Genomic DNA, 14,077 nt, shown 5'->3' on the forward strand with positions numbered 1-14,077 from the left:
TCAATGCATTTCCAAAAGCCACAGCTGGAAGCAGTCGTTTCGGAAAGTAAACAGAACAGTTACGGGTTAGGAGCTAGAGCCAGGCCCAGGTACTGAGGGTTCTGCCCCCAGCTCAAATGCGTGAGCTCAAGCACGTTAGGAAACCCCCCCACCAAGACTCATGTTCACCATCTAAAAGTGGAGGCAAAGGGTGGTCCGTCATTGGGTTGTCACAAAGATTAGGCGAGGAATTCTCTGGGTGGTGCTTAGCACAGGGCCTGTGACACAGTAACACCTCCACAAGCATTACTGTCACTGTGACTATGTCAAAATTATGACTTAGGGACATCACGCTGGCTCTGAAGCTCCCAATTACAGTGACAAGGGTTGGGAAGAGGGAAGAAGGTGCAGAGAAAGGCAAAGTGCAGGTGAATTAAATGCCATCTTGCCTGGACGGAGTTCAAAGAGGCCATTTCATTCTTGACTTGGACTCTCAGAGAAACAAGGGTTAGAGCATCCTTTTCAAAGAAGTGAAAGGCAGCCACTGAAAGGCAGTGTGGAATTAATAACAGGATGCCCACCTTCCAAATCAGCAGGTGAGATCAAAGCAAATCAAACAATCCACAGAGCCAAGAAGAGAGAAGACAAATGAAGCCGGAAAGTTCTTTACAAGGAATAATTTTTTAAACGACAGGTGATCAAACATACCTATTATTGCAAATATACTAAACTCCTCTGTTAGAAAGCTACAGCTCTCAGACTCGGTGAATAAACAAGATGCATCCATAGGCTACTTCCCAGAGAAAAATGGCACACACAAAAAAGGGAAATGAAAAACAGAACAGTAACAATGAAAGGATGTGTGCAGGCCCACAGGAACCCAAGAAAGATGGAAAGCAAGGTAGATTTCAGGAAAACCCAAGGCAGAAAGTATCAGCCGAACTCAAGATAGTCATTTTTATTCATAAAGGGTTCAATGACCAATGCTGGTCAATACATAGCCTTTGTGAATCAAATGACATAGGCTCAAAATAGATAAAGCATAAATTTTGACCAGTACCAGGAAAACTGACAGATGTTTAGTAGCTCTGAAAAACCCTAGCCAACCCGTCTCAGATGAAAAATAAAGGATCCAAGGCTCCTGAATTGTAAAATTAATAAGGTTCGTCAGATAGAGAGCATACTTTTACAAGAGTCCAAGGGTATTTCAGGAGAAATCAATGAGACTTTCTCATTTATCCACCCGTCCACCCATCCACCCACCCACCCATCCATTTGTCCATCTACCCATCCATCCGGCCATCCATCCGGCCATCCATCCGGCCATCCATCCATCCATCCATCCATCCATCCATCCATCCATCTATCCATCCATCCATCCAACACGTACTGAGAATCTACTCCAAACCAGCTGCTACATAAGATGCTGGGGAGCCAATGAAATACAAAGATAAGGTACTTATTAGGAATTTTACAGGTCTCCTCCACGCACAAAAAAAGAAAGGGGTGGGGGTGGAAAGCAGATAAAGTAATTAAAAACAGTGACAGGATAATAAACAACGGGATGTGAGAGAGTGTAACAGACATAATATGGTGTCAGTTGAGGTCTCAGGTTTTCATTCCACAAGATACGTGAAGACAAGTGAACAAGACCTGGTTCTCTGACGTGTTTTAGTAAGAGAGAGCCAAGCAAATAAACCTGAGAACAAGAAAAGAATATTATGGCAGATGGTGCTAAGTGCCATGGAGAAGATAAAATGTTCGATGCAAAAGAGCATTGTGGGGACAAGAGAGAGGCTGACACTTCTGGCCATTCATCACAGGCCCCCAAAAGGAGGTGGCATTGGATCTGAGAGCCTACAGGATGGGCGGGGGAGCGGGGTGGAGAAGGTCAGAAAGGGGTCTGGGAGCCAGCTCGTGGCAGGGTGTCTAGGCATTATTCTTGGAACCATGGGAGCCTCTGGACCTGCCTGGGAATTATGAGCAGGTAAACCCACGTGGTCTGCTGGGGCCCTGAGGTGCCTTAGGGGACAGACACCCTTCTACATGAGAGCTACCTGTGCAGGCGTTCTTGCAGCATCCACAGAGGCTCAGATGGTAAATCCTGCTCTAATTACATTGGTAATTATGAACTGAGACTTGCCGAGCAGCAAAGCACATTCCTTCTGCTGGGAAATGATCGCTGGGAAGCCAGTCCCAGCTTCTCAAACAGGGAGAGCACTGTGAATGCCCAAAAGCTGCTGAAAGGCGGTGAGACTCTGTCCCGAGCGGTCTGAGAACTAAGTGAAGAACCTGGGCTTTGGGAAGGAGACTTGCTGGGACGTCCACACTGCCTCGCCCTGTTCTTGAGGCAGAGCGAATACTCCAAGGTCTGGATTTTCATTCTTGTCCTGCCTCCTCCACTGAGCTGGTTGACCTGGGAGGCTATTTGCCTCCCTGAGCCTGAGGCTACACACCTGCAAATGGGTTAATACTAACCTTTCTTGTGGGGGGGGTGTCCACCTGGCCCAAAGTAGGTGTCTGAGAATTGCCAGACCCTCTCTCCGGGTTCTCCCACGCCTCTTGGTCGGAAGCTCTGGAGCGAGGAAGAAGGAAAGATAAAAGGAAGGGAACCGCCAACCGCAGAGGTTCTTAGGCTCCCTGGTGATGCTGGAAGGGAGGTACAGAGCCCGTGATAATAAGATTCTCTCCCCGTGTTCCCTGTGACGGCGAATAACGGAATAAAGGAGACGTGAGAACAGAATATCCATCAGCGCTCACAGGGGAGGCAGAGGAAGGCAGGTGATCAAAGGAATAAATCTGTTGCCATCTGAAAAACAGCCTTCCTGCTTCCATCCATCTAGGAGGTGACGCAAGGCCTCACACTCCAGCCAAAACACGCTTTTTTTTCCCTACCCAGACCGGCCTGAGTGGGGCCGTGGGCGTGGCAGGTTTTCAGAACAGAACCCCTTGGGGTTCATCAACCCACTCCTTGGTGTGGCCACATCTCCCACGGCCTCAGCCCCTACTCTGAGCTTAGCTTGAGAAATATGCTACTGCCAAGGAGATTTATCCATTTTAAAAGGTCAGAGAATTACTGCCATTGAAACTTGTGCACAGAGCAGGTATAAATATGCCCCAGCAAACCCGCGTGCTTTATCACGCTCAGGAGAGGGGACCCCAGGGGACGTGCAGCCTCCCGGAAGTCATTTTCCAGGCAGAGCATTTAACTGCTTGGTGCCTGGGGAGCCAGGATTCCCTGAGGGCGGGACCTGCCTGCCCACGTCACCTTTATCACCCTCTTCTCCCTCACCTGAGAAGCATCCAGTTTCCAGCTTCCTGGGCTACCAGCAATGTTGGGGACCTGACAACTCCATGTCCCGTTTCATGGAGCCTCCCTGGGGTGGGGGAGTCGGGGGGAGGCATCTAGAGAAGCCTGCAGACACAGTGGGAAGAATGCAGGCTACAGAGATGCACAGACCTGGGTTCAAATCCCAGCCCTGCCGCTTACAAGCTGTGTGACTGTGAGCAAGTTACTTCACCTCTCCTCTCTGAGCTTCCGCCCCCCCCCCCCCCATCGTAGAAAGACAGACAGGGATGATGCGACTTAGTCAGCCTATGTGCTGGGGAGATTTAGGCAAACGCATCTGTTATCACATGACTCACAGCTGATACCCAGTGAATTGTTATTATTTTGTCAAGTTGACTTTGTCGGGCCTGAGAGAAAGAGACTGAGTGACTGAATCAACCAACCTAGGAACAAACCCACTCAATCAAGTGACCCAGCAACCACACAGACTTTCCAAAGTTTAGAGATCAAAGTGCCAGTGGAAAGAGAGGGCAGATCCAGAACCAGGAAACCCCCTGGAGAGGCTGGCCAGGAACCATACATTTGGTCCCAGGAGATGAGAAGGGCTTGCCTGCCCTCCTCTCTCCTTCCCACCCTTGTTTTCCCCAGTACAGTGCAAAGAATAGAACGTGATAACCAGGGCAGACACCCCCAAAAGGCAGGACAGAACTGTTGGCAGCATGGCCCCAGAACCAGCATGCCTGGCCTCAGAGCCCAGCAGACACAGGAGAGACCTCGCTGAGACCCAGTTTCCTCTTGCTAAAGAAGGGAACAGTTTGGTGCTTCTTCAAAAACTTAAACATGGAATTACTCTCTGACCCTGAAATTCCGCTCCGAGATCCACACCTGAAAGAACGGAAAACAGGTGCGCAAACACACGCATGGGCAGAGCAGCCCTATTCACTTCACCAAAAGGTAGAAACAGCCCAACTATCCACCAGCAGAAGAATGGATGGCCATACAAGGTGGTCTAGCCTGACGAGGGAATATTATTCACCATCAAAAGAATGAAGGGCTGATGGTGTTACAACGTGGATAAATCTCGTAAACATGATGTTAAATGAAAGAATCCTGTCACAAAAGACCACATATGATTCCACTGATGTGACATGTCCAGAAGAGGCAAAATACACAGAGACCGAAAGCAGATCAACGGTTGCCAGGGGCTGGAAGGAGGGGGAATGGGGAGCGAGTGATCCCATCACCTTTTGAGGTGACGAAAATGCTTAGAGGTGGTGGTTGCTCAGTGTTATGAATGTACCAAATGCCCCTTCATTGTCATTTTTTACAAAATGTATTGGGGTGACAATTGTTAGTAAAATTACATAGATTTCAGGTGTACAATTCTGTATTACATCATCTATAAATCCCATTGTGTGTTCACCACCCAGAGTCAGTTCTCCTTCCATCACCATATATTTGATCCCCCTTACCCTCATCTCCCACCCCCCACCCCCTTTATCCTCTGCATTGTCACTTTTAAATGGCTCATTTTGTTATGGGAATTTCACCTCAATAAATTATTTTAAAAAGAAAAAAATACATAGTTCCTCAGATTCTTCTGCCTGTAACTGGGAGCCAACAGCACAAGCCTGGGGGAGGGGATGGACAGTGACACTCTCAGGAGGAGACGGGGCAGTGAGAGCAGAGAGCATGCTCTAATCACCACTCAAATGACAGAGACCGGAGACTCACCCTCCCTGCGAAGCCTCCTTTGCCACTGAAACCATCTCTAGTCCACTCAAGGCCAGTCACGTGCCTCTGCAATCCCACATCACAGGAGATTTACATGTGTAATACAAGGCTTCTGTCTTGACACTAACCTTAGCAAAAAATATTCTGACATTTGTATTAATTTTCCTTCCCAGATTTTAATTGAAGAGAGGATACAGCATCATGAGGGAAATAAAACCTTACTTCATCTATCCGAGAGCCACATGGCTTCATTAGAAATTACATTACTTCCTTATTAAGCAACAATATAGAGTTGAAATCAATAAAAAAAATGCATTGCCCCAGGTAGAGATCCATTTGGTGCAATTATATTCTTACATGGCCAAGCTCTGGTGGCCTCAAAGCTAATAAAAATGTGACATCGTGCTGGAAAATGTCGGCTTACTTCATTCACCTTCAAAGCTGAATGATGAAATCATCATGCAAAACCGTGATTCCCATCCTCTCAACCACTGTCATCGTTCCTAATAAGAAGCCATCTAAGCACCCACCTGCCCACCCAAACCCTGGCAAAACTGACTTCACGTCTACAGTTCATACAGTAAAGTGCCAAGTATGTGCCTCACCAGCCTTCCTGGATCAATTAGTAGCGACTGTTCTGCATAAGGGTTGAATTGTGCTGGGGTTGATTAGAGATGTCTGCCTTGGGCACAGGATTGGGCTGCTGTGCCTGGTAACAAGCATATGCCAGTTATGCCCAGGAGCCCCTTCAACTGGGAGAGCAGGTTTAAAAAACTATAAGCTATTAGCACAAACGATGACCACCCCTCTGCTTAGCCATGCCCCCTAAGTGGCTGGGCTGCATTTGCACAGTAATCGAATACATAGAGACTTGTTTACCGCCTTCATTTCCACCAGTCTAAACAAAAATCCTGTCAGGACAAAAATGAGTACTCACTTGACCTTCGATTAGGCTGGTTGTCAGGGACAGCAGATCCTGCATAAAAAATAAAAAAAAAGACAAAGACAAGAAATATTGAGTTTCACATTGAAACAATTGCTTTTCCTTTGTTTTTCTCCTCGACAAAATAGCTACATTCCTTGGAAAAACATATTTGCTTCATTCGTTTTGAAAATGTTCACTGGGTGCCTAACATGTGCCAGGCACTGTTGTAGGCCCTGTGTTTTTAACAATACACAAGATGGCGAGTCCCTGCCATGGGGGGGGGAGGGAGAAGATAGTAAATAAGGAAGGTAATAAATACCAACAAATACTAATAAATGAAGATAATACCAGAGAGTGATAAGACCAATGACGGTAACAGATGGATTATGGGGTAGAGAGTGAAGGGTGCTACTTAGATTGGGGTTCAGGGAGGATTGAGAACTGAATGACAAGAAAAAGCCACACATATCTGGCGTCGGTATTTTCAATGCAGGGACCGCATGGACACAGGCCCTGGGGCAGGCACAAGTGGACAAAGGCCAGCAGGAAGGGCGGAGTGACTGGGGGTAGTTTGGCATCAGGAAGGCAGTAAGGGACCAGATCATGTCTGGCCTTGAAGGTCAACATGCAGAGTTTGGGTGTTTTTCTAAAGCAAGTGAGAAAGCCATTGGAAGATTTGAAGCATGTTTTCACAGAACCAAAAGCCACACCCTACTCAGTGCAATAGCCCCACAGGGTCTGACTCACACACATGCTGCGCTTGTTCTCAGAACAGCGAGCCAGCTCCCAGCACAGGAAGGGACCTGGCTGAGTCGCACAGAACTTTGTGAAATGCAGATCTCGGAGCCAGCCTGTCCCAGAGCCCAGGACATTGTTCTCCAATCCAAGGAAACCTGCTCTTCCTTCCTCTCTCCCTGCCCTCGGCTCATGCTTCTACCCTATTTCCTACTGGCTGAGATGGCTTCCCACCCAAAGGGAGAGGAGAGGCCACAAGCTACCTCCTTTTTTTTTTCCTGCCAGAAGCTCACATCGAGCCCCTGCATCATGTGCCTGTGGGCTCCTAGCACCTCAGACTCCAAGGCAGAGACACAAAAGAACACCTTTCCTGGCCTTTCCCCAATGGAGGAAATTGCCCCACCACGGGCTGGGGCCACCCAGGGCTCCAGGCCCAATGACCTGTGTCAGGTGTGAACCAAACCAGGATCTTGAAGTCAGAGATTGGACGCTGCTCTGTGTGGCTGCCCGAGGTCTCAGGCGCAGCAGAACGGGCCACCTGGAGACGGTAACGTTCAACTCTTGCCTCCCAACACCCCCCATTGCATGTCAGGTTCCTCAGCCTACGTCACCTGGTAGTTTAGTCGTCACCCAGCACTCAATAAAGGCCTGGGTGTCAAGAGCTGTCATTAGCACATTTATTGTCATTGTTGGCCAAGCCCATAACCAAGAAATTCACAGTGACCATGGGCTCGGACCAGCCAGTACAGTCTGTCTCCATAAAGAGCAACGGTCGGGGGCATGACACTGAGCCCAAGCCACAGTTTAGAAGCAGGCAACCTGTAAATAGATGCTGGGTAAACACCCGAGGGACGAGATGCCGCCCCTCTCACCCCCACGCAAAGGCTGTGACACCGGGCACGCCTGTGGCATTTCTCTGGTTTGCAAATAAGACCCCTATGTTCACTGAAGCATTTTTCACAACAGCCAAGACATGGAAACAATCTGGTCCTTTGGTGGACGATTGGATAAAGAAGACAAGGTACCTGTACACAGTGGAATACTACTCGGCAATAAAAGGGTGAAATACTGTCATTTGCGACAACATGGATGGATCTTGACAGTATCACGCTGAGGAAAATGAGTCCGATGGAAAGAACAAGAGCCGTAGGATTTCGCTCAGATGTGGGATACAAAACAAAACGAACGAACAAACTCATAGACACAGAGAACAGCTCAGGGGTTACCAGAGGGTCGGGGGGAGGGGAAGTAGAAGAGAGTAAAGGGAGTCAAGTATCTGCTGAGGGAAGGAGACTAGACTTTGGCTGGTGTGCACACAATGCGATATACAGACGATGCATTATAGACTTGTACCCCTGACACTTAGAGAATGCTGTTAAGCAACGTCACCCCAATACATTTAATTTGAAACAGAGAGAGCTTGTCCTGGCTGGCTGTATTGTAAGGCACCGACAGGGTAGAGAGCCCGTCTTCCCCTCCCATGTCCACTTCCAGACACGGGGCTGGATCAGGTAGTTCTGTGGCCCCAGCTCCAAAGGGAGGCACACACCACAAAGGAGTGTCCAAGGCAGAGCCTGGGGCCTCCGCGCCGACCGGGGATGAACACACTCCTTCCTCCTGGGGTCTGAAGACCAAGCCCTGTGCCTTCCCCAGCCTCTTCTCCCGCCATCATCATCCCGCCCCTTCCTCAGCTTCCATCCCTCCTTCCAGGCCAGCTCCTCCTCGGGGCCCAGAAGTGTACCGACATCTGCTCTCCTTGCTCTTTCACCTCCCTCAGCAACCATAACGCCTCCGTTCTCTTCGCTTCTTTCCCTCCACCCTCCAGAACTGTGGTCAATGTTGGAGACACAGTGAGAAGTTCCAATGGACAAAGTCCCCGAGGGCACTTCTGGTCTGGGGGAGGGGCAGACAGTGAGGAGGGGGTCACAGGATGCACCGACGGCTCCAGCTCCAAAGAAGAGGGTGTGGGGGTCCTTGCCTCTCTCAACGCCCGGGACCCCTGGCCACCCAGACAGCTTTACTGCACAACCTCTCCCCTTCTCCCTTCTCACCTTGCCGGGAGCCCTCTGCCCTGACTCTCCACTCCTTTCGGAAAGCTGCCTGTCCCCTTTGGGACTTCTTTGCCAAAGCGCTTCCTCCTCTGGAGTCCTTTCCCTACGCCTTTTCCGGGATGCCGGTATCCGCTAGGAACCTGCCTGTGTGTGCACCTTACCCACCCTCCCTTGGAACCATCTATTATCCCATCCAGACCTCAATTCCCACCTCCTCCAGGACCCGGGAATGTGTGCGTCTCGGCCTGATGACCTCCTGAGCTGCAGGCACCACGAACTGACTGCCCTCTCGCTCTCCCCACGAGGGTGTCCCAGTGACATTTCAACCCCACGCAGCGCAGCCACACCCCTCTCTCCACCCGCTGCGCCTCCTTCATCGCCTGGGTCAGAGGAGAGCATCCTCGGGGTCCCTGCCCACGGAGCCTGCCCCTCCCCGCTCCCATGTTCAACCCATTTATCCGCTGCAGCTGTGTCTCTTGCACTGGTCTCTCCTCCCTGGTCTGGTTATTGCGTAACAATTGCATAATACCAGACTCATGCAAGGCTTCTGGCCACGTCTCTTTGCACTGCTGAAAACAACTGGGCTAAAAGCAAGGAGACCCTGGACAATTTGGTCAAAATGAATATTCCATGGTGGTTGTTTTTTTCTGACTGTTGGTCGTCTTGATGTGCCATGAAATAGTTTTAAGGAGTTTTTATGTGTCTCTAACCACTTGGATCCATTCATTCCCCACATTAAGAGTTTCATTTTATTCTGTTTAAGAAATCAAAACCTAGTACTGCCAGGCTCGACTGTAACTAAAGGCAGATACAGAGTAATGAAGAGTCTCCTATAAAAATCTTGTTTACGGCATTCATCTAGATAGCGTCACATCACCGCCCTTAAAAAGCAATGTATATGCATTATGCCAAAGTGCTGCCCTGTGGAAATCCATTTTGCAGTATCTGTGATGCTGGAAAGCGAGGCTGTCAACTGAATGCATATAAATCAAAATCTTTTCTGAATTATTAATGACCAAAGTCCCTACTAATCACCAAATTCACCCATGAAAAAACCATCCTCATACAACTTTGACGTGTATTCTTCTAGCCTTTTTTCCTAAACATTACAAACATACACGGCTGTATATCCATCTATACATACACACAAATACATATACTTTTTTAAATGGATCAGAGCTATAGATATTGATCGGCATATTCGTTTTTATGGGTATAGAGTACGAATATCTTTCCTAGGTAATTCCTATAGAATTGCATTTCTCAATTATAGCGCTGTTGAAACTTTGGGCTGGATAAGTCTCTGCTGCGGGGGCCTTGTACATTGGAGGGTGGTTTGCAGCATCCGTGGTTTCTTCCCACTAGATGCCAGTAGCACGTCTCCTCCCTGGATTGTGACAACCAAAAATATCTCCAGACATAGCAAGGGTCCCCTGAGGGGACCACCCATTGGGAAACCCTGATGTGAAGCCATCGCTTCCTTTTGTAACAGCTGCGTAGACTTCCACACAATGGAGGTACCATCATTTATGTAACTATTCTGTTATTCAGCAACATTCAAAATCTATTTTAAATGCATCAGAGGGCCTTGATGGCTTAAAAAAAAAATCACAATATATAAAGAGTCATTTTACTTTATCCTGCTCATAAACTCTGAATTATTGTGTTCCTGGATTGCTTCAAACAGACAGGTCCCTGGTGTGCGGTGGGCGTCTCTATGCATTTCTTTTACGTTTGTTTGTATGATGTGGGCATTGACAGAATTCCACCTGTGTCAGGAAAAGGTGGGTGATGTTTAGTGCTGGTGACGGCGTGGAGAGTTGGCTCTTTATGCTGAGGGGGGTGGTAATGACTGCAACCTTTCTGGCAGGCAAGCAGGCCAAACAGTTCAAGAGCCCTCTCACCGTGTCTAACTCTGTTTCTCATTCAGTAAAATTAGGTGGACAGCTACCGGCTGTCCCTTCCCTTCTCTTTCAGCTGCATGAACTCAATGCAGTTACGTAGATGGCTCTCCAAGATAAATGCCTGGCCCTTCTCAGAAAGACAATTAATGAGCTCAGAGACTGCTTAAACCGAGATGAAATGTGAGATTAACAGACACGGGGCCATCTATCCGCCCTGCCAACAGACTATCTCCTCCTCGCTGGGCTGTTTCATTAGACACTGCCAACGAAACCCACCCAACGCACGGTGGCTGTCGGGTCTATTTTTGAGATAATTACAAAGCTTGAGCTTGGATCTACTTAAAGGCAGAAATATGGGACAGAGAAGGATTAAAGTGAACTCTACCCCTTTCTCCTCTGCTCAAAATGTCCCAACTGGCTTTAAACAGAAGAGAAAATCGCATGAAACTTTCATCAGAGGCTGCATGGTTGCTACAGGAGCTGGACAGCCCGAAGTTCTAATTCTGGACGGTACCCAGTACAATAATTAGGGACCTTCCCTACCAGCAGGCCTGCTGTCTCCTCACCCACCCCTCCTGCTCTCCATGTCTGTGAACACGAGTGCCTTAAGGGGCTGGAAGGAGCGGGGAGGGAGGAGGAGAGGGAGGGGAGACAGTTCAGAGCAGGGCCGTTGCGTCTCTAACTGCCATCTGGAATTGTCAAACCATTGCGCTGTAGGGAAGCTCAGCCACGCCTCCCCTCTATCCTAGTCTTGACGACAGATCCATTCTCTGCTCCCATAGCCTTGCAAACAGCAGACCACCACAGGGTTCAGTCACCTACAGGTTGCCTTTCTCTTCCTTTCCAGCCTGGGATCTCCTGGAAGGCACACCCAGAACGCGAAACTGCAAAAGTCCCTGGGAAATGACCCAGCTGGCTTGCAGCTTCCCCACTGGCCTGCTCCCCAGTAGAGAAAAGATGAGAAAGGGGATATTTCTGCTGATACTCGAGTCCCCGCCATTCATTTCATGAGCAGAATTTCAAGCTTGACATGTATGTCCCTCAACCCGCACCGTGATGACAAGCGCAGTCACGTTGGGAGACCCAGCAAGGATGTCCCTAACGGTGGCTGTGCGAAGCCCAAGCAGGTGACACACTTTGCTCCTGCAATGGGATGACAACCTGGGTTCCCGTGGGTGCTTTTCCTTGGTGCCCTTCCTTCTGTAAGACTTTCCATCAGCCACAGGCCTCATCCCTGGCTCTGGGGGGATGCGGAGTACCTTAGGAGTGACAAGTGTCAAAAGGCAGCTGCCACCCCAGTGCCTACAGGACATCCTGGTCCTTGGAGGGAGACCCCGTGACCCTGGATGAGGAGCCCGGTCGATTGTGCCCCATCTTCACCTGGAAAGAGCCTCCGCTAACAGCTGCCCAAAGAGCATGGATGGTCCCGGGGCTTCCTCCTCACGCCCGAGCCTTTGCCGAGCCCCAACAAAATGTCCCCACAAGCCCCCCCCTTTTTCATGGTGCCCCTCCTTCACAGGAGTCTTACAGAGTGGGGTGGGGAAAGGGGGTTGTCATGGTGTAGATGGGACAGCGGTCCACTGCACCCCACTTTACATGTGAATTAAAACGCAAACCTCACTCACACACACACAAAATAAAGTGACAAAGGCAATTACTATGGTTATCACTCTAGCGTCACAGATCGCAAAGACAGAGGTCAAGTTCTCAGGGCCCAGTCGTCAGTGAGCTGGATTCAACCTGCCTGGTGGGCTCTGGTTCCAAGACCTCAGCTGTCAATGCGAGATCCCGTTTGGCACTGTAGAGGACACACACGTGCCCTCAGGTTGCTTCTAAGCGACTCGGGAAGGCAAAACTCAAATATGTACGCACATGGGATGTCATCACAGAGAGGCAAGAACCAGAGCACCACAGATGAGGGAAGGAGGCCTGTCTGCTGCGTCTTCTGGAAAGCATGTGCTGAGGTAGAGTTAGGCACGCCGAGGGTTCTTGGGGAGAAATACCTCAGTAGGGGGTTGAATAGTGTCTCCCCCAAAAGATATTCTCAAGTCCTAACCCTCCCAGAACCCGTGAACATGACCTTATGTGGGAAAAGGGTCTTTGCCGATATAATCACGGTAAGATGAGGTCTAATACTGGATGAGGGTGGGCAAAGATTGTTCCGATGAGAGAAAAGTGATGGAAGATTTGAGACATAAGAGACACGGGCACGGATGAAAAGGCCATGGGAAGACAGAGGCACAGACGGCAGTGTCGTGGCCACAATCCAAGGAACGTCAGGAGGCCCCGGAAGCTGGAAGAGGCTTTACCCTGGGGACTCCTGCTGACACCCTGACTTCGGACTTCTGGCCTCGAGAATGGTGATAGGATAAATCTCTGTTGTCTTAACGCTCCAGTGTGTGATCATTTTTCACAGCAGCCCCGGGACACTGCTATAAAGCTGTGACAGGAAACAGGGAGAGGGAGGAAGCAGGACTGGGCAGGGGTCGCAGTCAGATGTGGATACAGGTCTGACAGTTTCTGGCAGCCGCCGGGGCGCCCAGCAGAGGACTCCCGCATGGGCCAGAATCAGCCAGGCCCTTGTACCACAGTCTTGCAGTTGTTGGCTGGGACGAACCTGAGAAGAGCAGGAAACTCAAGAGCTGAGGTGGGCCCGGGTAGAAGCCGTCAACTACCCACACTGCTCACAGCTGGGCCATGAGTCCTTTTTTGAAGGGATAGTTCTGTGTCCCCCAAAATATGGACACAAGAAGAACAAGATCAAAGTTCTACTCCACTCTCCAATCCCCCAGGGGGCACCCCTACACATCAGAGACTCCCCAACTTGGAAGAAATCATTACCTGTCCTGTCACCTGGATGCCTCATCTGTTCACTCATTCACCCCACTATTTCCTGGGGGCCTGCTGAGCACAGCACTGTGCTTGGTGAACTGGTAACAGTGTGAATGAATGTTTAGGGTGCGCTGGTAGTGGTTCCTGCCTCCTGGGCTTGCATTCGAGTTGCCGGGACACAGCAAGATAAAAGGTGCTATAAGGTGAGGTTCGACGGACAGGTGGGCCCGATATCAAAGGGGCCTTAGAATGCAGGGTAAGTCGGGAGCCTGGAGTTTTTCCAAGGGCAATGGGAAGTCACTGGACACGACAGCGGGAAGGGACAGCATCATTCTTATTGTCACCTGGAGAACAGTTCGGCCAGAACGAGAGTACAGACCGCTAACAGTAACCCTTCAGCACCATGCCCGGGCCTGGCTGTTCAAAAACACGGGGTACAGGGTGTTTCTGTACAGGCACAAAGTGGGTCACTACGGAAGTATGTTGGCGGAGGGGGAAGAGCCTGGGATATTAAAAGCCAGGGGGTCCTGGCTCCTGCCTCTAAACAAGGAAGTCCATTAGCATAGGGATTATGTCTGCCTTGTTCTCCACTATATTCCGAGGCCTGGCCATTCCTGGTTCCTGTCAG

The 14,077-nt window shown here is 49.7% G+C and overlaps 1 protein-coding gene across 27 annotated transcripts in view; it reads right to left on the reverse strand.

Moving 5' to 3' along the window:
- Nucleotides 1–14,077, reverse strand: part of RBFOX1 (RNA binding fox-1 homolog 1) — a 2,003,336-nt gene that overhangs the window by 1,819,557 nt on the left and 169,702 nt on the right. For 26 of the 27 annotated variants that reach the window (XR_016022576.1, XR_016022577.1, XM_074323048.2 and 23 more), the window contains exon 2: nt 5,940–5,978. The exons of the other annotated variant lie outside the window; for it this stretch is intronic. Coding sequence is in view for 24 of the 26 variants with exons in the window: in XM_074323048.2 (XP_074179149.2) it covers nt 5,940–5,978 (39 nt within the window). In the remaining 2 variants the exon portion in view is untranslated. The remainder of the gene's footprint in view (nt 1–5,939; nt 5,979–14,077) is intronic. 27 annotated transcript variants of the gene reach the window in all.

Source organism: Rhinolophus sinicus, chromosome 10 (assembly GCF_057876585.1).
Source record: "Rhinolophus sinicus isolate RSI-liver-muscle chromosome 10, RSI-T2T, whole genome shotgun sequence".
NCBI lineage: Eukaryota > Metazoa > Chordata > Mammalia > Chiroptera > Rhinolophidae > Rhinolophus > Rhinolophus sinicus.